The sequence below is a fragment of the Leuciscus leuciscus genome, assembly GCF_965113295.1.
Source record: "Leuciscus leuciscus genome assembly, chromosome: 5".
NCBI lineage: Eukaryota > Metazoa > Chordata > Actinopteri > Cypriniformes > Leuciscidae > Leuciscus > Leuciscus leuciscus.
This window is the reverse complement of record NC_138729.1, coordinates 28,620,600-28,648,587: the sequence shown is the minus strand read 5'-3', so window position 1 is coordinate 28,648,587 and position 27,988 is coordinate 28,620,600. Positions and strand designations below refer to the sequence as shown.

The 27,988-nt window shown below is 38.1% G+C and overlaps 1 protein-coding gene across 8 annotated transcripts in view; it reads left to right on the top strand.

Moving 5' to 3' along the window:
* klhl13 (kelch-like family member 13) overlaps positions 1–27,988 on the top strand; it is a 63,150-nt gene that overhangs the window by 13,577 nt on the left and 21,585 nt on the right. For 2 of the 8 annotated variants that reach the window (XM_082169151.1, XM_082169152.1), the window contains exon 3: positions 22,337–22,408. The exons of 4 other annotated variants lie outside the window; for them this stretch is intronic. In XM_082169151.1, coding sequence (XP_082025277.1) covers positions 22,337–22,408 — 72 coding nt within the window. Of the gene's footprint in view, positions 1–9,671; positions 12,143–22,336; positions 22,409–27,988 lie in introns of those variants that run through there. 2 more of the 8 variants (XM_082169150.1, XM_082169153.1) reach the window with 2 other exon arrangements.

Below are 27,988 nucleotides of genomic sequence, written 5' to 3'. Positions count from 1 at the left end.
TGTTCGCGTTTATGTGATTGTCATCGGAAAGGTCTTAGTGCATGATGATGTGCTTGTATGCCTTCTATTCTATATGGCTGGTTTCTGTCACTCTCGTAAACTCTCTAGCACACTTAGATCCTGTCTTTAAGCTGTTTAGGACCTTCAACCATCTGTTGCATATTTGTCGAGGTTGCTATAGCAACAGCTTCCTGTAGGAGAGTCTGAACAATGTAATGGTGGTGCTGGGTGGTTGATTGTGGCTTTTATTTATCCATTTTCCCCCTAGCAGTTAAAAAAATATTAAGGGTCTTAAGGTACAGCATGATGATAGGGATTCACATAAGAATATTATCTGTGAACTTTCTCATTAAACGCTTTCACACCAGAGGAACCTTTTCATAGTTCCCAGAACTAATGGCGGAAGTACCCGCTTTTTGGCGTGTTCGCACCACAGGAACTGGGAGCGATTTTAGTTCAAGGAACCCCTTGGGGGAACTAAATTAACTCCTCCTTCGTAGGGTCTAACCCAGCACAATAGAGTGGTGCAGGTATGACGTCACTTTGTGACCAATCAGCCGTTAGCATCACACTGGTTCCCTCGACAAAAACCCAATAAGATTTTCCCATAGGCTTTTGGATTAGCGCTAAAAACAAGCTACTTACACGTTTTGTCCATCAAGATAATTTTCACAGATGAACACAACTTTTATGAATTTTGAAGCCTAAATGCAGTCGCCAGAAGTAAAAAGCTAAAGGTAGTGTATAAACGAACTACACCAACACCACGGTCCCACGACTTCATCACTAAGCTTACAACAACTTTTTCAGTTTTTACCCAAAGACATTTTCACAGAAATTTAAGTTAGAATAGTTTGTAAAAGCACAATTATAAGCATAATGAGGCTGTAAAAGCAGACTGAGTTTACCTGTTCGGTTTGATGACGTTTAATCTCCTCGACAGCCTCTGTAGTCCCATTTAGCCTCTTGTTAGCAACTGCCTTTTTCAAGACACGTAACGGCTTCAAAAATCACGAGTGGGGTAATATTGATGTATTTTATGTCATAGAATAAAACGTGAAAGTGTCTTGAGCTTGTGTTCACCACAAACTTTATTTCAGCTATTTAACCAAAACCCCATTTAAAAAAAAAACTATTGACTTTGGGACGATGGAACCGGAAGTGCTAAAATGCGAACTCACTTCTGGTTTTGGCCTACAAATTGATGTCACCTGCACCACTCTATAGGAACAACTAGTGATGTAAACACCAGCACCCACCATTTAAAAAAAAAAGAAAAGTTGTCCAGACACACCGATTGTAGCCTTTATATTTACTCGACAAACTAACTCTACAATCATGGAAAACAGCAATAGATGGACCTCTCAACCTAAGGATAAAATCCAACGTGACTTTGAGGGGACCAAGCCAAACATGATTATGCATTTCTGCTCAGCTAGCGACACTGGACGCTTTTTTCAGATACTGTCTACTTTCTTTGTTTAACAGTTCTAGTTTTAATAACGTATTAGACGGGACTGCTAAACATATCATAAACTAATGGCGGTGCGAATGCAACCAGGAAAATCTAGGGGAACATTTAGTTCTCTGGGAACCACCCTGGTGGCTAGTTCATGTAAGTTCCTAGAATTACCCGGTGCGAAAGGGGCTATTTTTTTCCTCTCTCTCTCCCCTCTTTAGCCATTGCTATCGCTCGCTGTGGCACTTTTCATCCAATCACTTATTTCACCCATACTTCATTTCTTCCTAGCTTTTTTTTAATCTATACTTGTCCCTTCCTGCCTTGTCAGCTGTTTTTTCTGCCCTTCCTTAAGTACTTAATCAAGTGAGCCCCTCTCCCCCTCTCTCTCTCTCTCTCTCTCTCTCTCTCTCTCTCTCTCTCTCTCTCTCTCTCTCTCTCTCTCTCTCTCTCTCTCTCTCTCTCTCTTCCCCCCTCTCCCCCCCCCCCCCCCCCCCCATGCTTTGAAAATGACAAATGCGGATTAATTGTGGATTTCTTTAAGCTTTGCCAAAAATACTTTGCTAGATCATACAGCCACCAAACGCTCTTCAGATCAAAACCTTCATGACGTGCTGATCGTCTAGTGGCTATTATTCCCTCTTCTCTCCCTTCATCCCTTTTTGTACATAAAGACAAGGCTTGTTTCAGATGTAAGTCTTGTTATATGATGTTTTGCATAATTTATGCATATCATAACTAAATGTCAGAAAGATTCAACAAAATTTCCATTTAAAGAAATCGTTTGATCTCTCATAGCTTGTCAGTCATAAAGAGCAAGGGAAAAACTTAGAATATTTAAAGCTCTTTTTTTTTTATGATATAATGAATCTTTTCTAAACCAGTTTGAAACTTTTCTAGAAAAACTTTTTACGTAGGACCTTTTTTTACAAAGTGCTTTATAAAAGACGTATATGTACATTATTGTGGACGGGGAGACTGTTCTGTGCCTCTTAAAAGAAAGAACATTATTGTTCTTAACATTATGTTATTTTGGCAAGTTGCAGCGTGGTTTTGATGCAATAAAAAATTCTTGTCTTTATTTGTCTTCATTCTGGTTTTGAGGACTGTTGTTTTCAGTGTCTTGCTCATTCATTTATAGTTCCTTCTTAGAGGGGACCAGAATATGATGCAGTTTACACATCTGTGACTGTATTAGCTCTGAACCAATGTGTTTGATAACAAAAATGATTGCATAAAAAGCATCACCATCATAAATGCATTTTTTTGGGATTTTGAATATTGAAAGAAGCCAGATCATGGTTTTAACATAAATATTAAGCAGCACAACTGTTTTCAACATTGATAGTAACGAGATGTTTCTTGAGCATCAAATCAGCATATTAGAATGTTTTCTGAAGAATCATGTTGTATTTTTAAGTTAATATTTAAATTGTAATATTTCACATTATTACTGTTATGCTGTATTTTTGAAAACTTCAGTAGAGATGTTTCTCTTGTTTTTATTCCGCCTTTTGTTCTCACTGAGCAGCATGTTCTTTGAAATGTTCTCCGCTTGAGCCCACACAGTTATTGAAACTCACTGTTTGAGTGTGTAGCACAGATCCTTTCACAGTGACGAGTGATTTAACATTTAAAAGCATTTTTATGCCAATTATCTCTGCTGTGCCATTTATTATTTCTATTTTTCAGTCAAGGAAACCCTGCTTGTTTCTAGGAAGTATGTTTTTATGAGATAAGATGCAAATGTGCACTTGGAAAAAGTCAAGAAAAAAATAAAAATAAATGAATATATGGAATTTTACATTTGCCAGGAAATATATATTACTTTTTTATTTTTGTTGGTAGTAGTAGTAGTAGTAGTGTCACTGTCATTATTTCGATCACAGTTGCCAGTTGAATTGGTTGTACCTCTAACTTTCCTACATAGTCGAAAAGATTCCTCTATGATCAGTATCCAAGCCATAGTCCTGCATGTGGGCATTGGTGAATCGCTAATATTTGATGTAATGGGTGGAATAACATTTACGCTGTCATTTGCTGTGCGGGTCGAGAATCAATAGGCACGGGCGGACTTGCTGGTCGAATAGCCAAGACTATTTTGACTCAATTCGGTACCCACTGATTGGCAGCTGCTTTCAAATGGTCGGTGCTTATTTGTGTTCACGCTCTATAGTCTGAAGACCGTCAAAGGTTTCTAATTACAACGTGATTTGCAACGTTGAGCACAGCGTTTGTGCGCTGCAACTGAAGTGATTGACAGCTTCAGTCAATAAAGAAGCTCTCTTTGCTTGCTTTCTGTATATAATCTATTTGCAAATTGAATAAAAGTTAAATTTTTCATGCTGATAAGAGGACCTACTCTGCTGAGTTTCAGAAGAGACAACCGCATCTAAATACATTTAAATCGGCTGAAATATCCCTGATATTATGACAGTAAAGGCTCATATTTGGTTATATATTGTTTTTATTTACCTCCAAGTGTCCGTATAGCCTATAGTTTGATTTGAACAAATGTGCATAATTATGAACCAACCATATTTGTTCAAAATAGAGATTGTTCACATGATGTAGGCGAAAGTTTTGTATTGTTTATTACATTTTTTCTTTTAATTATTGCCACGTTGGGCTGCGTGTCTTATTTTCTTAAATGCATCAACTCAGAATGCATAATGTTGGTTTGATTGCTTGTGTTAAATTATGGGAAAATAAATACATTTTGTCTTTCTGATATAGTAGATTTAATGCGGGTACGGTTTGGGTCGTGGTCTTTGTGTGAAGCAAGTCGGGTCGGGTACAGAATTAAATTAGTGCTGCTGTTGGATGACGGGCCGGGTGTTCTGTTAAGTTCTGAGGTGCGGGTTTACCAAGCAGGACCCATGCAGGACACTGATCCAAGCAAACACACAGCCTTTTTCATAGATCATGAACTGATTCTGGGGAAGTAGAGCAAAGGTTGGTTTCACTTTCCTACCAACCGGCATAAATTGTTTGAATAATTCATCTTTTATTTCCGTGTGACATTACATAGCTGCATGCCACACATGACATCAGATGTATTGTGTGAGGCACTAGCTGAAGTCATTGCAATGTTTGACTTAAGGCTGTACAGGTGAGCCATGAGAGCTGTGGAACAGGAACTGCTTTAGACAACAGTGAAGGTGTGTTGCATTAGTGCCACGTTTACCACTGTGCAGTGCAGAAGCGACACGATGGCAGACACGGCGAGGTTTATCGTAGCATTGTCTCTGTCTCTCTTAAATACACACACCCCTCTGTCCTCACCCACTTAATTAAGTGCTAAATGTGTGGCGAGGGTGAGCCGTGGCTATTCATAGAAATGTATTAATAGAGTGATTAAGGGGTAAGGAGGGCAGTGAGAGTGTAGGATGTAATAGGATGAAGAACATTTGCTCTCTCACGTGAGAAAATGATGAGTGAGGCACGAGGAAAAGCAGAAACGCAGGTAGTGTGAGGAGTGTGACTATAAAAGTCTCATCTGATTGCTCAGGTCATCGGAGCACCAACTGTGCCCGGTAGAGGTTACTATTGGTGCATCTGAAACTCTCAGTACTTTTTCTTCCTCTCTAGAACTACACATCTTTTTCTCACATGCTCATACACATGACTGATTAGGCACACACAAATAGGCTTATAACATGCTCTACTAGTGGAGTGCTGTAAAGTCACACACTTGTCTGGTTTGTCTCTTGTTGTTGTCCCTGTTATAGGATGATATTTGCTTTACTAATGGAATTAGCTGGGATTTGTGCCGGTAATGGACTTTGCTAGTTTTTTTGCCAGCCAATTACTTTTGTGTGTGTGTGTGTGTGTGAAAGCGAGAGAAAAAGAGCTGATATGCAGGGGTGGACTGGCCATCTGGCAGAATAGGCACTTTCCCGGTGGGCCGAGGTGCTTTTTGGGCCGATACATCTCATAATTTTTTTTGGGGTTAACTTTTTTTTTTTGTCTTAACGGCCCATTAAACTTGTACATCGGCGGCCCATTCGTTTTGTTTTCGCTGGGATCTTTGTGCCGGTGTAATGCATTGGTGTAAAAAAAAGTCAGCGTTATTTTTTTTTACAGACCGGCCCATAAAACACGTAGATCAGCGGCCCATTGGTTATTTTTATTGACACTGGGCTGAACCAATCACATCTTTAAACACCTCCCCCTTTGGGCTCTGACGAGCGTGCAGTGTCAGTGTGTATCAGTCAAAATCAGAAAGATGGAGTAGAAACGCAAGGAATGTGCAGAGAAATAGCGTGAAAAAAAGAAAAAGGCCCATTCAAGCAGACGCTGTAAAATGTGTCAAAATAACAGATATGTTTTCAGCAGCAGCAGAACCATAATCAGCTCCCATGGCTGATGATGATAGTGAGGAGGATAAGGAGAGAGATGAGAAAGTGTAGAGCCTGCGGTAAACAAAAAGTTAAAAAAGTCGCGTTTGTAAACCATGTTTTCCGCCAAAATGAAAGCTTGATGCAGTTTCCGTCAAAATAAAAGATCATGTGTTTATCTCTTTCAAGTATAGAAATTAGTACAAAACTAATTATGAAAGTTTCCTTTATTTCTCAGTGCATTTGTTTTACAATATATGGCTATTACTGTCATGGGATTAATATTATAACTATTATTTATGTAGTAGGTGTAATGTAGACAGACACTATAACTAAAAGAGGTTTGAGTTTTTCTTTATTCAATTTGCACACTGAATATGGGTTGGAGCTTTTCATTTTGAACTCTCAAAGTGCACTAGATTGAGGAATTTAACATTTAAAATGCACAAAATGTTCTTCCGGGAATGCCAAAATGTCAGGGCCGAGTTTTTGAAGCCACTGTTATTTTGTACATAAAAAAAAAAAAAAAATTGTTGGACTAAATTAAAAATATCTCCTTAAAGGAATAGTTTATACAAAAAAAATCCAGTCTGTTTCTCACACAAAGCTATCATACGGTTTCAGAAGACTTGCAATGGAGCACACAAATTGGAGCTGTCAACTTTTCATGAACTTGTCCTTTTGGAAGCTTGACTTTTGTTGTCGCCATTCATTGTAATTGCATGGAAAAGACCATCCCTGGTCTTCAAAATATCATCTTTTATGTTCCACAGAAGAAAATCATACAGGTTTAGAATGACAATGAGGGTGAGTAAATGACAGATTTTTTTAGGGTTTAGCTGGGTTAAAATAGATTTTCTTTTTGATTGGTTCTTGAAGTCCCAAGATCTTTGACTGTGTTTTCAGCCGTCATGGCCTCCATTACTGAATCTAAACGCTGATTTCACGCAGCCGCCGTTTTGAAATCGAAAGTGAGGCTCCGGTGGGAAGAACCCCGGAAGTAAAGATAAACAACAATGCCTTGGATTACCAACCTGAAGCTGCTGCCGCGATTTACACTATTAGATGTTAATATCCAATATAGGATAAGTATATAGTTCATTCCGGCTTCTTTTTTTACTTTCTGAATTATATATAAAAAAAATATTTTATTTCTAAATGAATTTCACTGTATATAGTCTAAAGTATGAAAGAAATGTATGTACAGTTTTAGAATAACTCATTTTATACATTAAACACAACAATACGCCATCGCATTCACGACTCTCCTGTGATTAAAGGCGACACTTCCGGTTTTCTTCCCACCGGAGCCTCGCTTTCGATTTCAAAATAACGGCTGCGTGAAATCAGCATATGCTGGAGCCCTATGGCAAAATTTTGCATACCTGCAAACTCCAGACCAGGGGTCTCTAACACGTCGCTTGCGGGCCTGATTGGAGGAAGCTTACCAAGACATTCTTTTCATTCAGTCAGAGTGAGCTAATATAGACAGTATTAGCTAGAAACTCTTGTTTGCATCAGGATGAATAAAGACTGCATTCAAGCCAAGAAAAGAAAAACATTATTTTCATGAGGAATGGGAGAGTGAGTTTTTCTTTACAAATGTAGGTGAAAGATGTGTGTGTCTAATTTGCGGCACTAGCAACAGTAAAAGCTTGTTATAACTGGAGCCTCTTGACTTTTCCCCTTCCAAGTTGCTCTTTTAAAATTCAGTTTCATATTTTATTTATCATTAAAATCATATTTGATTATCACGATCTGAAAAACACTGTCCAGCATAAAGCAAAGTTAGCAACAGTCTCACGCAGGCACAGCATGCAGCGTAGGTTTGGTTTTGTGTGAAAACATGGAGGAATGCACAGTGCTGAGAGAAATTATATAAAAGAATGGATGAATTAATGAATTATGCAAATGTATATCTAAGGGGGAACCGACATTACAGAGGTCATCTACTATCAGAGAGTGGATTTACATTTTCATTTAGCCTGTCTGCCGTTTTTCTTCAGACCAATGTGAAAATTGGACCACGTTTTTGTTCATTTTAACCTGTTGATGGAAAATAAGCTAATGTGCATTTTAAAAATCTCAACACTTCAGATAATAAGGTAGCCTATGTAGAATTTTTTGTTTATGAATTATTAATGGAGCAGATAAAATGCCTATCATTTATAATTTTGACTGAAAAATGAATTTAAGACTAAAATTGTGAGGGTTATCAATTTTATAAAACTTTCCTCCTTCAGGGACCATCATCTTGTTTTTGGCCCTTTCACCGAAGATGTTCACAGAGTTTGTGTGTCTGTGCATATTTGTCTTCTTGGATGTGCCTGAGCTGCTTGCTTGACTGAAATTAAATTTGACAATGGGTTGGTTCACGTGCTCCTCTCCGTGCTCATGAGGATCTGCGTTTGTAGTGGCCACTGCCAGCCACTTTCACGCTCATCTATAATGCACATTCTGTCCCTGGGTTCAGTAAAGCCCTCTCTGCCCCTCTCAGATACTGTCGTCCCACCTGTCTACTCCAAACACTCTTCTCAACAAGATTAGAAACAGAGAAAATTGCAGTGTCATGGTTTGAAATGCAAATCAAGTTTCTTTCATGTCAGCTTCATTTGGATGAGGGTGGCTTTTGATGGGGTCACAACCCAGATTCCAGGTTTTCTAGATACAGATTTAAATCAGAAGAGCAAAATGAGAGATGGCTTACCCTCCTTGCATCCGCTAATCGGCCGCTATTATCTGTAATACCTTAATGGAGAATCCATAGTAGCTCGAGATGGTGGGGGGTGAGTCAGAATTAAGTAAGCTACAGAAAAGCATTCATTTTTATTTTGTGAGTGGTTAATTTGCTATTGTGTCCGTTAGTGTTCCTTCACTGATTAACTTCTAATGAAGGCTTGTGTTAACAGATTCACTGTCCAGTTTATCACTTCAGACAGTGACGCATCTGTTCTGAGCTGCAGGCTTACAGCTAGAAGCACCATGTGTCCTTTTAAAATGCTGTTTAAACACAGTTGAACAGGACAAGATGGTTATTGTCCCTTTTAAGTCAAAGTAAAATACAGGAAAAACAGAAATATTGTAATAAATGTAATATTGTAATTTCTATTATTATTATTATTATTATTGATTTTAAAATAGCTGTTTTCAATTTGCAAAGCTGTAAACTAGTGTTTTTCCTTGAAAAAGCATCGCCACAGCCAATCATGTTGCATGCTTATCGGCTCACTGACGTTGAAGAGATTAACCCCTTAGGTATTGAAATCTGGTACCGTACGACAAGAGATTTTTTTTTTTAATACTCAATGGTATCGAGGCAATTCGGTCGGTGCCTAAAAAGTATCGAACTCGATACTCAAACCTAATGATGGGGGAGTGAAAGAGAGCGAGCAAGAGGGAGATTTGAAGAAAGACTTGGAAAGAGATGGCTGAGAGACATTACAACAACAAAAAAACTATAAAAATATATATATATAAATATCAGAGGAATATTACTGAAAATAGAAAGGTTGTGATTAGGCAAGAACTTTAGGACCCACGTTAATATTTGAAAATCTTTCCAGCGCTGCACGTTAGAGAGTGGGAAGGCCTGAAAACGGATGCTGAGGTTGCATTGTTTCTGCTCCATATGCGTGTAACATTGGTTTTGCTATCTTTCACAGAACTAAGATATGCTGTTGTTGTAATGTTAGGTATAGTAACAGGACAGTTTTGAGTGTCAGTGTTTGCCTGGAGCTGGTGTGCTTCTGGTGACTAACAACAAACTCTTGCTTGTAAAGCCTACTCCTGTGTACTGTATGTTCATTTTTTGTTCCTCTTTGTGACCTTGTCGTTTGTTTGTCAACTTTGCTTTATTTTTTTTTGATTGATTTCAAATATTAAGTGTTTCTAAAAAACCGCATACTGCACCTTTAAAATATTAATTTCTTTTTACAAATCTTACTGTCCCCAAACTTTTCAATAGTATTATAATATTTCTTGCTTGTTGATAGTGTAAGCTGTAAGGTAAGTGTGTTCCATTAACCTATATGTCATATTTAAATGGAAAATTTATTTAAATTGGACTCAAAAGAAAGCAAAACACAGGTGAAGGGCCACCACATGGCACTCAGACAGAGGGAAAGGGAGAGATACATGGTGGACGGCTCAAAAGAACAGAGAGTGACGCGCACTCGGTCACATTTTCAAATGTTGTAACACTTCCAGAAAGTGATTTAATAAGTGAAAGTACATCTATTCTGATTTGTTGTCAGCACTTTTAACGAAGATGGACATAATCGCAGAAACGAATGTGGTAGCTCTTTCTTTTCCTCTCTGTCTCCTCTTTGACATGTGCTGTCACGGCAGTGGGTGAAGAGCCCCGCGGTGGAGTTTGTGCCCTGCTTGCGCCGCCTAGCTAGCTATGTTTTGAAAAGACCTGTCTCTCATAATGGACATCAGTGAGAAATTCTTCACTATTATACAACAATGAGGAACAGGAGTCATGTTCTTTAATGTTCAAGACAGTCGTACTTGGGTTTTAGATTTCTTGTGTCTGCAGTCGTGTTGTATTTGATGCCAGGTCATTAAACTCTTATCTCTCTCACTAGCTCTCTGCAGTCAGCAATGGCAAGCCAATTTAACTTTTTTTTTTTCTGTCCTTAAATCTAACTAGCAAATGTTTTTGTTATAATACTTTTTTATTTATTTATTAATAGTAAGTAGTCAGATAGTGCCTAGTGTCATTTTCAATTGCACTATTTAGTTTATATTCAATAATAGTATTATTCAAGGCATAATTGACGACGGGTCTTTACACCTCAGGTGTGCATTATTTTTCAACAATTCAATGGCCTCGAGTCAAATATTCCACTTAAACTACGGTTTCCACACCTCAAAACATTGTTCAGATGATGTATTTCAAGACATTTCTCATGTTTTTGTCCTTATAATGCCCTTGTGTGTAGGACTAATTTCTTAAGCATCTAATATCAAACCTCTGTTTTCCAAAGCAACTGTTTTCCAAAGCAACATCTAGGCCTAGTAACTGAGACTTGAGGCACTGATAGCAGACAATGCCATTATTATAGAGAGAGCAAGAATTAAGCGTGTGTGAATTACCCGAGTCTCTCAACAGTGTTCGGCAGCAGCGTCTCTACTAATAGCAAAACTGTACGTTTTCCGCTCCAGGAGCAGCGCTGTTATTACCTCACTAGTGAGAAGTCATGTAGCTTTCAAGTTGTTAAACTATTTTACTGATAAAATCATCAGAGTAGCGCTGACGACACGTTTCTGTGTGAGTGTGTGTCCGTACTGTGTGTGCATTTGAGTGGGAGAGCAGGAGCGAGAGAGTATGTGCTTTCCGTTTCCGTACATAATAAACGTAATTTTTGGGGAAAAACAGGGACATAATTTGTTGTTTTTATCATATTGTTTACTATATTTATTTGCTTGGTCAGTGTCATTGTGAATTTTCTTTTGCTGTTGTGGGCTGTAAGGACCTTTTGAGATAACTTAAATAATTTGGCAAAGTGATATAGACATTAGTAATGTGGTCAAGACCTGCCTGGAACTACTTTAGCCGTGCCTTTCCCTGAAAATAATTGCACACCTTAGAACATTCAACCAATCAGATTCAAGCATTCAACAGCCCCATAGTATAACCAGAAGTAAATGGTTGATATCTAAAGCACAGATGTAACGAATACTAGAATTACCGAATACATATTACAGGGCTTATTGGGTTAGCCTACTAGTTTTTTTTTTTTGTTTTTTTAAGTAGGCCTACTATTAACATAGCCTACAATCGACAGCAGTTAATTGAATGAATGTTAATCTGGCTTGCCATAGTCCGCCTGCATTCAAACAAGGTGGCACTAGCTGAACATCCAGTGCACCGACCGCGCATGCCTGTTCCCTGCGCTGACCGGACGAGACGGTGCCTATTTTTTTCCTCCCTCCATCATCATCATCCCCCCTCTGTCTTTCTCAGGAGATGATGCTCGGCTCAGGCTCACCTGCTTTTCACCTCTCGGCTCTGGCTTAAGTGTCATTCCTCCCCGTTTTCCGCCAACCTTCGCTGCGGTATTCAGACAGAGCTGCCTGTGTCGGCGGCTGATCCTCCTCTTTATATTTTGCTCTTCCTCCTCCCTGCTCTCGGTGAGGGCTGCCGGGGATGGAAGCCCGCGCTGGTCGCCTCTTCATGGACTCGCTCTTGACGGCTATTCTCATTCGCGGTGTATCTCAGAGGTGCTGACTGGAAAAACATGCCGTTGAAATGGAAAAGCGGTTCGCCCGTCAGCTGGAAATTTCCCGTGCCCGTCCTTAAAACGTCCAGGTCCTCTCCACTCTCGCCTGCATATATGTAAGTAACGTTAGCAGTAATATTATCGCGTCGAAGTGCGTGAGTGTGTGTGTGTTTTAAAATGATTGTTTATTTTCCGTCTTTATACATTCATTAAGGATGCTGCTGCTGTGCTTGTTTCGAGGTCGGTGTCGCCTCCCCTCGTTTCTCTGTAACCTAATTGTGAACGTTTAGAGATACCCATTTTATAACGATTAGCGTGTTTCCTCTCGCCGCTTAGTTCTCTACATCCACGGAGGATTTTCATGTGCTTTCTCTCTTTCTCTATTCTCTCCGTATCCTCCCCGCGGCTGTTTTTGAGCTCTAGTACGCACCGGGCCGAGATAACAGCCGGTGAAGAATCTTTTGTCCTGGCGTGTCGTGCGCCCTGGGTTTGATCGCTTGTGTTGTGGTGTTGGTGGGTGGGGGCCCGGGGCCCGGTGGGCTGCTGATGCTGGATGATAGACGGAACATGACCGCTAGCGCTTCCGCTCCTCTTAATCCTTGCTCAGGCATGTTTAATACACCAATGCACGACTAACTTCAAATGTGTACTAGAAAAGCCGCAGTTTGTCTTTAACATGAGAAACAGATCCTCTTTTGTGGACCAGTGCGCACTAGAGTGTTATTCATCAATCATCAGTACCCAGTTAAAACAACCCTCTTAAAACCCCATCTGTTACAATTGCAAAGCCTTTTATAATTGTAAAGGTTTTCTTAACTGGTGTAGGTATTGTTGCCAACACGGCTTCCAACCAATGCAGCATCAAGCCAATAATTTGAATAAGACACATTAAAAATTACATAAATTTTTTTTGTCAGCAGACATTTAAATTTTATTGGATTAATTGGATATTTCTGTATACCATGTTCAAGATGTGTGAAACATTCTTATATATTCTATCATGAATTAATGAAATGAAAAAAAATTATATTATTCAGTTCATGTTGATCTGTATAGCGCTTTTCAAAATACACGTCGTTTCAAAGCAGCTTTGCAGAAAATGCATGTTTCAAATGTTACAATCAAGAAGCCAGAGGTGACTGAGTCGAAGGAAAAATCTGGGATGAGGGTCCGACTCATCAGGGGGAGCCCTGTAATGTCCAAATAATATGCAACTCGATGATAATACAAGTAATGTGGATGGTTAAAGTCATGTATTCAGTTAAACAGGCAAAATAGTGCTATCCTTCTATGCATTATTACAGCTTGTGATCATAATGATTGCAATAAAAGTATATTTGAAAGTTTTGAATGTCCATCCAATCTTAAAATCATTATAAACACATTTAATCTGACTCCTATACCATTATCTAATAAGACCATACTACTACTTATCTCTTTTTATTCATTTTAGATATTAATTTTCCTCTGGTTCAAAGTTGAAACCATGACCATTGACCAGAGAGAGTTAAAGGGCGCTGGTCTCTCTTACGAATTATATCAGTCTTCGTCTGAAAGTGGTTTTGATAGTTCAGTTCTGAGTTACAGGCTAGATCCAAGGTTCGTTGTCTTTTTTTGTTTTGTTAATAGTTTCTGCTGTCTTTCTTTGTGCCTCTCTAGCCACAGATCTGTTGTAAATAAAACATAGTTTATTGATTCTCCAGGGGAAATTTATATGTCTTCTGTATCTTCTCAAATTTAAGGTTTGGGGTTGTGTATTACAGTGTTGGGTTCCCTACCCTGCTGTCGCCCCTCCCAAAACCTTGCAAAAACAAAGTCTATTTTTACTGCTTTGGCTGTGTGTTGTGTGTGATTACTGGGTGAGCTGTGGTCTCTGTATTTCTCAATAAGAGGAGAAATGCCTCTTGGACATATGAATCATTCTCTCTTTTTGAGTGTTTTGAGACAAATATTGAATGACAGGATGTTATTGTCAGCTGCTAAAAAATTGGAGAGAACTAGTGAGAGTTTGCATGTTCACACCAAGGATAATAACTATAACGATAAAGTTTTACTATTTTTCCAGCTGATGAATGATAAAACCATTGACAGCCAATCAGAATCCACTCAGTTATTGAGCTTCAGAATTTAAAGTGGCAGAAAACAACTGCAGCACATGCTTATAATACACAGCACAGTATCATATTAAAATAGAAAACACATTATGCTAATTAAGCCTTAAGCTAATTAAAAATGTCAAAAAAGTTTGATGGTTAAGTAGTAGTAATTTAGTAATTGTAATAATAGTAATTTTGATATTTTATAAATATTTATATATATATATATATATATATATATATATATATATAATATATTATTTTTATTTTTTATTTTTTTTGTACAACTCAATTTTTTTTTAAATCGCAACTTTATGCAAAATTGTGCTGCCCTAACGCGTGAATGGGACTTTCATTCAAGATGTGATTCTTCTGGTGCAAAAGTCATGTGTGCATGTCGTTTCAGTGTACTATATTTAAATGAACGTGTATGCGGTGTAAGGAAGGTGAGGATTCATTTAGTTGCATGTACTTCTAAAGTGTTATCTCACCTCTAAATATACCCGCTGCCTGTTGTGAGGATTTCACGCTCGGTAGGGCAAAGGAGGGGTTCCATACTCGCATAAATTCTTGCAAAAATACTCTTTATTTTATTTATTTTATGAGCAGTCAGAGTGAGAGCAAACATGCACCCACCACAAAATCCAAGCACACAGTCCCAAGGACACATTCAAGAAATTGTTTTCTTTATTTGTGACTTTAAGGATTCCTGGGCTTCAGCTTAAAAAGAGTGATGAAGAGTGACAGCCGGAGAGCTTCTGTCGCAGGGGGGAAGAGAATGACGCACACATGGGTGTGTGTTTGTGTTACCACAAGACGGTACACACGCAGTCGTGGCGGATCTAAAGTCCTGCTCATCTACTGCTAAAAGGACCTTGGCCTTGACCTTGTTTCACATTTAAAATGATAATTACAGTTGTCCAGGAATTTTAGGCTGTGTTTGCTTTGCTGCCAGCACTTTTGATGTACTTTAGTCTCCTGTGAAGACAATGTCAATCCCACAGAAATGTCGGCAAGAACTGACAGCAGTTCGTCCTTTTCACATTCACCTTTCACGTTGGATTTTTTGGTTTCAGCTTTTCTTCTCTACCTTGTGATCTCAGATGAAAGGATGAGATGTGTCAGACTTCTTGCTGCTGCAGATATAAAGAGGCCTGCTTTATTAATGTTTATGTTTTCTGAATTTTGTACACTAACTTTCAGTCAAAGTTCTGTTTGGAAAAGACCACAAGCTATTTTATCTAGCATGCTTTGCATCTGGGTTTAGTCCATCATTGCTTTGGTGTCTCTTTTTTTCTTCCAAGTTTAAAGCTATTTTGAGATAAAATTTCTTTAAAAAATGACCAGCTTCTCCACACTGAACTGAGAGTAAGGACAATGCCCTGTAATTATAATAATATCACAAACACAAATAATATCATAAACATTTAAACACTTGGGTATAGTTTTATATCTTTTTCCAAAATGTATTTTCCCAAATTTGTTTTACCTTAATCCAAATGTCCTTACCTTTTATGTACAAGTTTGATTTCTGAGAAGTGTTGTGGTCTGCTTTGAGTAATAATAAAGTGGTACTAGTTACAGTTCCGGAGTATGTTTATTACAAACAGCCTGTAGCTAGCTATTTTGATCATGTGACCTCATCAGCTCCCCCATGTGCCACACAGAATGACATGTGAGCAGGGTCCAAAATTAACTTTTTGCCACACCTGCCAATGGCGAGTGAATTGAGAAAATGTACTGTTCAAATATTTTTCCTGGATTTTCTTTTTTAATCAATATATTTGTTCAGCAAGGAATCATTAAATTAATCAAAAGTGACCATAAAGACATTCATAATGTTACCAAAGATTTCTGTTTCTTATATTTGCTGTATCCTAAAATAATTTCCACAAAGCTATTAAGCAGCACAACTGTTTTCTTCATTGAAATTAATTAAATGTTTCTTGATTTACTAAATCAGCATATATGATTTCTGAAGGATCATGTGACACTGAAGACTGGAGTAATGATGCTGAAAATTCAGCTTTTAAAATTATATTCAAATAGAAAACTTGTTTTAAATTGTAATATTTCACAATATGACCTTTTACTGTATTTTTGATCAAATAAATGCTGCTGTGGTGGACATAGGCTGCTTCAAAAACCTTCAAAACTTTTGAACTGTGGCATAGCTCGTTGCAAGTTTGTGACAAACAGTGACCAGTCACAATCTGCAGTTTGTCGTCACATGTAAGAAAAAAAAAAATGTGTACATGGTCATAGTAGGAATTTTTTTTAAATATATATAGCTGGTAAGAAATATTTATGGTGCTCAATATTCCTGCAGATGAGCTACAGTTCATTTTGGGCCCTGCAATTCTTAATAAAGCTACCAGCCAACTGGTAAGTAGCTCCCAATCCCAAAGCTAATTTTTTTTTTCTTTAATTTTCATTTGGTAAGGGTTAATTTCAGGTGCTGCATGTGAGCGTGTGATTTTATTAATGGGATTATATTAAATAAGTTAGTGCTGCAGTAGCTTGTCGTTTGCTGTAAGTCACTTGTGCTCTCGCTTGTCAGAATTGTAAAGTTTATTTCCTTGTGAAATCTGATGTTAGTTATACTCCCACACCTTTATTCAAAACCATATTCATCATCTAATGAGTCAACACTTCCTCCAACATTAACCTGGCTGAAGTGAGGAAAGGCAGCTGATTTTTCTCGCTTTCTCTTTTTGAATCTTTCTGTATTTATCCATCTTTATTTATTCACATCTGTTTAATCTTGTTGTAGCTATCTGAGAGGAAATGCAGGAATCCAATTTTCACCTCAAGATTGGGGGAAAGGAGTGATGAAGAAGGTTGGAGAGAGGTGGAGAGATGGGATAGAAAAAGAAAGATGAGGAGAAAACAAAAGGGAATGAGATCGGAGAAGGAAAGAGGAATAGGTGTTTTGAAGGTTGAGGATGTTTGGACAGAAGAAAATGGGATGGTGAAGTGGCGAAATGGAAGACATGTAGTGCAAGAGGAGGGTAAAATATGAAGTATTTAGTTTACAGTGTGATCAACTCATTTACAGGAGCTTTAAAGTTCAATTAGCATTACATCTTTTGATATTTGCTTTTAAGTGTTTGTGTAAATGCAGTAATTCTGAAATATTTTCTCATACCTTCTCAGTCTATTTCATAAAGCTGTAACATTTGATAAATTCATTGATTATAACCTTGAGTCACTCACTTCACATAAACACACACACAAACTAAATAGAATAGATGATCATTTCTGATTCTGATTGTAAAACAGATGCAGGACGTCTGCAACAGATGGCTTGTGTTCATCTCCCTGCATGTGTAATAAAAATAAAAGTTTTGAACCCCAGTTTAAGGTCGGAACAATTCATAATTGCAGCAGCTGGACGTCCCTGAGTGGGCATGTGATAGCATATAAAAACAGCACCACATGTGCTCCATTGAGTCGGACATGATCCTCATGTTTACTAAAGCCATGCTGCAAATCTGACTCGTTTTGCAATTAAGCATATTGTTTCATTAAAAAGTGATTGAAGTCTTACAGACACAGATTTAGGTCATGTTTAAATGTGAATCTCTTTGATGAAGAAATGGTGTGCAGCCCTGGGTCAAGTACAGAGCGAATACTCTGAATTTTGACCATAATTGGCATCATATAACCGTTTGTTTGAAACAATCAAAGATGTGCCACCACAGTTGGATAACGGACCCTTTGATTTCATGCGAACTACAAATAAGAGGCAGAGAGATGGATGTTACTTGTTTCTCTCGATAACTAATGGAAACGGAACACTTTATCTGACTAAATGGTCTGTACAACATTATGGGAGTAGAAACTCTTCAGCAGTACACGAGCACAAACACACACACCGGACACGCTTCAGCACACACTTGTCCTTAAGGGGCCTTTACGCACAATGTAAAATGGCAGCTGTGAGATGCTTTTTTAATAGTTTGGGGAAATTAAGTGAAAACTGTCAAGCTGCAGGGATCTCAGTTTTTCCCACTTGGATATGTTGTTAGGTGTTTTTTTGTTCATTGCATGACATTTATGAAGTATGGTACTATTTAGTGACTGTGACTTTAGTTGTTGTTTACATTGATCTGAAATCAGCCTCATCATGTAAACTTAGCTCACTCTCATTTGGTCATCACAGTCATTTTACCATCATTCATAAGTGTCGTTTTTTTTTTTCATAAAGGGGTAATATTTGCCCCCTTAAGCTGTTATTTATTTATTTATTTACCTTTAGTTAAGGTGTGTATTCTAACTATATAATAACATGTATCTTATATGGGAAACAATATCAGTGTACTTCAGTTTATTTACATATTTCTCCTGGGCTTCCCCCGACTAAAGATTTTCCAAGTCGACAGTTAGTCGTTCATTTGATCCATTAGTCGATTAATCGGGGAGAAATAATAAACCTCATGAGCATATACATTTTAAATTAAGCACGCACAAAGCTTGCCACAACAACACTGGCAAACATCATATGAACTTTATGAGATCAGAACGCATACAAACAAAATGTATCCTATAATATAAGTAGCCTTATTTTAGAAATAAATGTATTTAATAAAAATACATTTGAAATGTTGGACATACAATATAAATGAATAAATAATTATACAGCAAACTGAAACACTGCAATAATATGGACAATTCTCGCCGTCACTATATATATATTTTTTCCCTTGGATCTCTGTCGTCTTATATTATGAGAAGGGAACAACAGTTTGTCCACGTTCGGGAGAAGTGAGCTCCGTGTCTTGCTAACAATGAAGCCGCAGCACTGGCCTTTGAGAAGATACTTAGCTTACTAATTTAGCTTCCACACTCCACACAAACATGTGCATTTGCGCCCTAATATCGCACGTTTCAGACCATGTAAAATGGCTAACGTTAGGCTACTACTTAAATGTTTTAAATAGGTCATGTTTGAGGTCACGTCACCTTTTTGTGGTCATTCTTTACCCTCTCGAAATGTTCCCACACTGGTTTTTCTGCCGCACATATTACCGCATGTACCAGCCGAACATGTGAACGCAGAGGTGTTTTAAGAATCCATTCAACAGCGCTCACAATGCTAGAGGGAAATGCTGGTTCTTCAAATTTTTTAAACTGGTATACCGAAGTCGGTACTTTTGACAACACTAGCCTATAATAGAATATTAGGAAAATAAATCTGATATATTTGTTAAAAAAAACAGTGGGCTTTATAATGGGGTTCAGTTATTTGTGTACTTTCATTTACCCCTTTTCCACCAAAAAAGAACTGGTTCGGAACTGGTGCTGGTTCAAAGTTGGTTCAACTTGCGAACCTTCTCAGAACCTGTTTGTTTTTCCACTGACTAGAGAGCCCAGGGAACGACGTCGTTACGTCACTGTGTACGTTGCCATAGGCTACGTCTTAGCTTTCCTAGAAACACTTGCGCCAACTTCAATCATAACAATTACAATGGCGGACTACATCGTCTTTCTCCAAATGTTTCTCCTGGCTTTGCGATCCTATATTGGGGTCAGAAGAAGACGTTTAGAACACATTTGTGCTGCTCGTCTCGATTTCGACAATAACCCCGCCCCCAGCCCCCAACGTAAGCATGACGTGATAAAAGAACGGTTCTAGTCCAGCAAAGAGTTGGTGCCGCTTTGGAACCAACTTTCCTGGCCGAGAACCGGTTCTTTGGCTGTCGAAACACAAAGAACTGGTTCGCGAGTAGGCACCGGCTCCGAACCGGCACCAGCACTGCCTTGGTGGAAAAGGGGTAAATGAGAGTTTTTAGGCCCTTGTTCAGTTCACTGTTTTGATACTGCCTCCAATGGAGAGCAATTTATGAATGTGACTACAATAATGTAGCAAGCTAATTATTATTGGAAGTATTGTAATTGTTCCCCTATAAAAACACCAAATTAATTAGTCCTTTAAAATGTATGGACTAACAGAAATGTCTGTCATGTCATCTGAGGTGCTTGTAAGATCTTGTTGCTTCATGTTAATCTGCGCTCTTCATCAGAGTCAGCTGTCTCTGTATCATCACCCTTTCAATCAACACTCCGATCTCATTATATGGGGGATAAATCTGTTTCTGTGCATCACCAAGCAGATCCGAGTCGGCTTGTGAGTCACACACACCATGGCATGAAATCGTGCAGATTTTTCTGGAAATGCATTTAAAACAAAAACAAAAAATAACCCCACATTTCTGCCCACAAATTACACACAGTTTGACACCAGAAGTGTGGAACCACACACACGCTCAACCTACACCCACATTAGATGATAAAATGAGTGGCGCATTAGTCACATTTCTGTAAGGATGCATTAAATTGATCAAAAGTGACAGTAAATACTTTTTATATTATCATAAAAAAATAAACTATATTTAAGTAAATGCTGTTCTTTTGGACGTTCTATTTGTCAAAGAATCTTGTAAAAATGTATTATGGTTTCCACAAAAAATACAGCACAGCTGTTTTCAAAATTTGATAATAATAAGAAATGTTTCTTGAGCATCAAATCAGCATATTAGAGTGATTTCTAAAGGATCATGTGACACTTGAGACTGGAGTAATGATGCTGTAAAATTAAATTTGAAAATATATTCAAATAGAAAACAATTACTTTAAATTGTAATATTTCAAATTGGATTTTACATAGAAATATTGTGGATTATTATTATGGTTTTAATGTATTTTTCATTTAAATAAATGCAACCTTGGTGAGTATAAAAAAAGAAAGTCTTTCAAAAACATTAAAAAGCTTAATGACCCAAACTTTTGAATGGTAGTCAAAGTGCCTTGACAAAAATCTGAGCTTCACATTTTGGCCTTGAAACCCTCTGAGGCATTTGCCTGCTAGGCCTCCACTGTAAGTGCATTTCTGCATTTCCTGTTCTTATAACCTGAGAAGAGAGTTGACATGATTTCCTGAGGTAATTGACAACATGACATGAATACAGTTGAAAGAGCTTAAGCTATTCCTGAAAAATCCCTGTAACCCTTTCGTTTAATCGATAAATTGACACCTTGATCTCACATTGCACTAGTTTGAACATCAAAACTCAACGTCTTGAGTCTGCAGTTCCTCCTAACAGCAGGTATATGTTGCCTCCCTCAAGCCTTTTGTCCTAGATTTAAAGTCGTCCTTCACTATAATGTCTTTTTAGGAAGAACAGCCTAGAGAGGGCACAACAGAATGCCAGTTATATTTAGTAGCAACACATTTTATAATATCAAACCAGTCTGTCTCTCTCTCTCTCTCTCTCTCTCTCTCTCTCTCTCTCTCTCTCTCTCTCTCTCTCTCGTGTCATTATCAGACCTCAGGTTGGTTTCTAATTCTCTCTGAGAAGTGAATGCTCAGGGTAACTGAACTGATTTGAAGAGGTATGATCTGAATCAGGAGAAAATAGAGCAGAAGTGTGTATGTGTGTGTGAGAGAGAGAGATTTTCTCAAATCCTAATTAACAAGCAGGGATCTGGTCCAGGAGATTTGAAAAGGATGTTGGTTAATCAAAGCAGAATATGTCGAGGTGTGTGTGTGTGTGTGTTGTGTGTGGGGTGGGGGGTAGTGGTGATGACCAGCTGTTCTCCTGTCCTGTTCAGCTCTGTTCTTCCTGTTCTCCATAATACAGAATTATTAAAGAATGCTGTTAAGCTAATGCTCTTTTGCTTACCCTTGTTCTCTCTCTCTCTCCCTCCATCCATCTGTATCACTTTCATTCTTTCTGCACCATTTTTTTTATCTAAATCTCTCCCCTCGTCACTAAATATCTCTCATTGTCCTTCTGCATCATATTTTGTGGATGGTTAGTGCATAGTGTGAGTTTTTACCAATTTTAGTTGTCTTCTGTTATCCTGTCTTCATTTGGTGGATAAAGGTTTGTACGTGCTTTGTCATGTATCATCTTGATCCTATCAGCACAGTCTGTTGTGTGCGTGTTATGCTTTGCCATTTCATGTCAAATTGTCTTCATCAAACCGAGTTGTTCCACTACAATCATCATCATCTAATTTATCAGTAATTTAGAGGCTCAGATCAATCTAAACTGCATAATTGAATGAATACCCTCGTGATTTCTCGCTCTCTGTCAGATTGACGCTTGTGATTTTGTGTCTGTGCGTACACTTTGTCGCGAGTGTTTGCATGTTTTCTGGGAATGTGCGTGTGTTTAGTGATGCTATATCTCTCGTTGTTTTTGGCAGCCACCAGCACTCGTTTGTGGTGTGGACCACCCACTCTCTGCTTGCTGCATCTCCAACCTATCACCTGACAGGGTAATGCACCAATCAGCTGCCTGTGCTTTTGTGTCATGTGACTGTGCCTGCCATTTTCGTTAATTTTATTTTTTTTAAACCATAGAATCTTCTCATTGTCTGGTAGTTACTCCCTGACCTGCCTGACCCTTCCTCTGGAGCTCAGTTGCACTGGAAATCATCCATTTTCCTTCGTGTTGAAACTTGGGTCACGATACAGAACATATTATCCTTTTTTGTTACAGTAGAGTGCATTAGTGCCCACTCACGTTTTCAGCGGCCTTGGTTCTGGACAAATTTTCACTATTAGTTTTTCAAAAAGTCTTTGTTAATGATTTCTAAACCATGAACCAAGCCAACCAGCTACAAGGTTATAAACTTTGATTTGAAGCAAAAAATATTAGAAAATTAAACAAAATTAGACAAGACTGTGTATATTGGCTTTAATTGGGGAAAGAACTACAATCCCAAGAAGCACTGCAAATGCGTCAAATTAAAAACAATGGAAAACCAATTGCTTTAAAGATGTTGACTGTGTAAACATTGGAAAATATGCATATATATTATGTATATAAAAAAATATAAAAAAAATGCAATTCTCTGGTGAAGATTTATTTCCAGAATCATGGGTAATGTCGTTTTTCACCGGGAATTCCACTGTTAAACATGATTTAAAAATTATTAGGGCTGCCCTCGACTAAAGATTTTAGTCAACTAGTAGTTGTTCATTTAAGCGATTAGTCGACTGATCGTGCGTTTATATTTATAAGCCATAAATCACAATAATGAGCCTTTAATTGCCTATATATCATATAGCCTACATAACCTAATCAGTGCCCAAACGCACACGTCAAGCTTGCCACAGCGCACTGGCAAACGTAATGATTATGAGTGTGTTGTGAAAAACCAGAAGGAGACTGTCTAGAATAGACATTTAAATAATTTATTTCGGCTGCAGAGATTAAGTCAACGTTGCTGACTCGTCCTCTTCACAGTAGTGGCTGTGCCTATATGCACGTTTCATACAGGATAGCCTACATAATCTTATATTTATTTTTCATTTGAATTGGTTAATTTAAAAGTAGACATTATAGAATATAGATATATTTCTCATGTCTGTGAGGACGCTGCGTTTTGGTTCATTTTTGTGACATGCTCAAGTTCACTAGGACCGAGATGACCGAAAGCATTTCCAGATTGGGAAACGTTTTGTTGTTATTACAACAAAAAAGTTTACACAAATAAATATATACCCTTCACAGTTTGCATTACTCTTATCTGTTTGACCAAAAACGACGGAGTATTTTCAGTTAAATGCAAGTGATGGCGCCTTTATGTCATGCAGTAAGTGCGCTCTCCACACAAACACAGTATGCGTATTATAGCGCATATTTAAGTTAAAATTAGAGCGAGCGGACTTGTAAAGTTGCTACTACTTACATGTTTCAAGTGATAAGCCATATTTGAGGTTGATGAATGATGGACGAATGTTTGGATTTCCTGCCGTTAACGATCTGTCCCTCGCAGCCTGTGTGATTTCGCCACTTCCTTTTTTTTTTTGCGACAGACTAATACAATACAGACTAATAAAATTTTGGTCGACCGAGTCTCTTCTGACTAATAGTTAGTCGACTATTAAGGGGCAGCCATATAAATAAATAAATAAAATAAATAAATACACACATACATGTGTGTGTGTGTATATATATATATATATATATATATATATATATATATATGGCAATGCCTTGAAATGGAAAATAAGTGCTACCAGTGTATTGATTCTGTATCGTGACAAGAGTATCACAATAATGTACTGTCTTTTGTTGTTGTTGTTTTGTTCACCCATATCTCCGGCGTTTGTGCTACAGAACTGAATGATTTCTCCTAAAACCCCTGACCTTCATCCAAGACAGTGGGTCACTTTGTGAATACAGATAGGGTTGTTTTTCTTTATTTGTTCCTGGTTGGATATCGTTAAAAACATGAAGCTTGAAACTGTGAGCAGAAGGTCTATGAAATAGGCTAGATGCTATTGTGTTGTAGCTTGAGGCCTCATTCATAAAAATGTTAATAGTTTCCATGATAAAGGCTCAAGTACATAGACAAAATTAATAAAACCGTTCATAGTACATATGCCATTGTCCTGCACACAATTCTTTAGCTGTCTGAAAATACACACGCTTTAAGAGCCATCATGGCTTAGCCCCAGAGTAACCATAACTGCTTATTATGAGGCCTTTTTAATTATTCATCATTTTATATGCTCACAAGGTCCAAAATTAATACTTGCCAAGCGGCAATTGTGAAAACAAATTGGCTTTAGTAAGTAAATAAAACAAAGCCAGTTGGCCGGCAACTTTATTAGGAACTGCAGCACTAAAAGGTTTAAATCAAATCGTAAGATTGATAGTCTGACTGATCACTGATTAAAGTGAGCAATTCACATACTGTCGTCTTATTTTTTCTTTTTTTCTCGCCACTCCAGGACATTGACGTTGGTGTATTTAGGCTGTTCCTGATTAGCTTTGGCTTTAGTTTCAGGTCTTTGTTTTGCTGGAGAATAAATCCTCCATCACAGGCATCTTGCACACTTTTTTTTTCCTTTTTTTTTTGATTACTATGTATTTTGCTGTATTCAATTTACCCGTGCAAACCTTCTAGGAGTGCAGAGAAGCATTTCCCAAGCATGATGCTGCCACCGCAGTGGAGCCGATGTGTTTCTGAGTCAGTTTTATGGCGTATGCCAAACGTGGCATTTAATATGATTGGCAAAACAATTTTTTTGCCGCTTTTCCACTGCATGGTACGACTCGGCTCGACTTGCTTTGCTTTTCCACTGCATGGTACGACTCGGCTCGACTTGCTTTGCTTTTCCACTGTGTGGTACGATTCGGCTCGGCACGGCGCGCTTTGTCTCGGTTTGCTTTTCCACTGCAGTTTATTACCGCTTCAAAGTGGGTGGTATTATAGACTGCTCGTTAAAGTTGCTGAAAAACTTTTTAATTCCTTGTCGCAATATCCAGCTGGATCCACTCCTCGTCCTCGGCTACCAACGAGAGGAACGTCGACTGCACCTCATCTACTGACTAGTATTAACTACTGACTATTTTATTTTTTATTTTCAAGCAAGTCGTTTAATAAAAATTTTGCAAACAAATAATACTGCGGTGGCTGTTGATGACTATTTAAATCTAGTGGTTTTGGTGTCTCGTGTTGCAAATCCAATGATGCTGGTATAGTGACGATTCTCTCTGACCAATCAGAGATCTGTAGTGTTTTCACGACACATTTTAGTATCGGTACGGTACGCTTGGAACCTCAACAGAGATGGTACCATTTAAAGTGAGCCGAGCGAGCCGTAGCGAACCATACCATGCAATGGAAAAGCGCCAAAAGTGAGTCGTACCGAACCGCATCGTACCATGCAGTGGAAAAGCGTTAGTCTCATCAGACCACAGAACCTTCTTCCGGTCGTCTTCAGTGCAGTGGCAAGGCCAGATATTTTATTGTGAGCAGACCGTGGTTACATTCATCATAAAAAAACAAACAAAAAAACATTAATAAATAAAATATCCAATGAAGAGAATAAGAACAATAGACAAAGTCAAAGATAAATAATCATAGACTGGGCATACGTACAGATGGGCAAGGTTTAGCCTTCCCCTGTCCTGGGACTTGAGACTAGCGTGGAATTCTCACTCAAACCACTGACTACTGCCGCTTCTGATTGCTTTTAGAGGGAAAATCTAACCATAACTGCTTGTCTAGGCTCAGTTTTCTCCGTAATAATAGCATATTGGCAATTTGTTAAACGATCCTCTGCATATCCGTGTTTGCGCTCTGGAGAGTGTCAGGATTCTATTTACGATGTGTTTTTACAGCGCTGAGCAGTGTAGCCAATCACAAACATATCTGTTGATTTCTTGAACGAAATGCTCGAGAATCCTCTCATTAAAGCGTAGACACAATGTAAACGAGATTCATTATACAGTGTAGACCACTTCATTGATTATAACGGAACTTGGTGAGATGAGTGACTGCTTTTTAGTGATTATAAAGCGACTTTCTAGGTGATATATAATCAGTTCAGAATTTAAATAAAACTTTTGTTTTTTCATGCTTGACCAGCGGCCACATACATGCTGCAAAGTTTCGGGAGAGATATCCACTTAATTAAAGGGATAGTTCACTTTGAAATAAATTTTTGGTATGTTTTAGCTTACCTCAAGGGCATCCAAGATGTAGGTGTCTTTTTTTCCGCAGTAGTTTACATTTTTATATTTTTAGGTCAAACCGTTCTTGTCTGTCAGTCATATAATGCAGGTCGATGGTCACTGTCTCAAAACACAAGCACAGAGTCCAAATTAAAACAATTCCCCGTCGTCCAAATTAAACAATTCCCCATCGTAAGTACACATTGATGGCCTAAGACACGAAACGAGCGGTTTGTGTGAGAAAACGAACAGTATTTATATCGTTTTTACCTCTTATACGCAGCCATGTCGAAGTGATCTGATCTGACGTGTACGCAGACTGGTGCATAGATATATACACTAGATGTCGCCTTAAAGACATTCGTTCCAATGAACTGCCGTAGACAAGGCGACATCTAGTGTGTATATATCTATGCACCAGTCTGCGCACACGTCAGATCAGATCACTCGGACATGGCTGTGTATAAGTGGTAAAAACGATATAAATACTTTTCGTTTTCTCACACAAACCGCTCGTTTCGTGTCTTAGGCCATCAATGTGTACTTACGATGGGGAATTGTTTAATTTGGACGACGGGGAATTGTTTTAATTTGGACTCTGTGCATGCTCTTTGAGATAATGACCATAGACCTGCATTATATGACTGACAGACAAGAACGGTTTGACCTAAAAATATCAAAATTGAAACTACTGCGGAAAAAAAGACACCTACATCTTGGATGCCCTTGAGGTAAGCTAAAACATACCAAAAATTTATTTCAAAGTGAACTATCCCTTTAATGTATTTGAGTTGTTGTTATTGTCATGTATGCATAATTTTTTTTTTTTTCTCCTTTCCCACAAAAAAAATATTTTGTCTCATTTAATTGAGTGGACCAGCCATCAATCTAAGTGTGACCCTGGCCCACTAAATGTGCACTTCAGTTATATCAGAAAGAGAAGGAAGAAAGAAGGACATGAACAGTGTCGGGGAAAGTTACTTTTAAAAGTAATGCATTACAGTATTGAGTTACTCCCCAAAAAAGTAACATTACTTAGTTACTTTTTATGGAAATTAAAGCATTACATAACCTTTGCGTTACTTTTCAGTTACTTTTCTTACTTGGTTATGGCTTGATCTCTTTCAGGCCTTGCAGGTGTTTTCTTTTTCTTTTTTCTTTTTTAATCAAGAACTTTGTTGAACAATATGAAAAACCATAAATGTAGTTGCTGTGACTTAACGGTGTCTGACTAGTTGACACTTGGTGTGATGACATCATCGTTTCACCAAATGTACGGATTGGCCGTACACACGAAAACGCAAGGGCGGCGTTTTCAGATTTATCCACCTTGGGACCCGGTTTCAAAAAATAGCGGTTTCAGTCTCCGAAAACGCCAGATCCG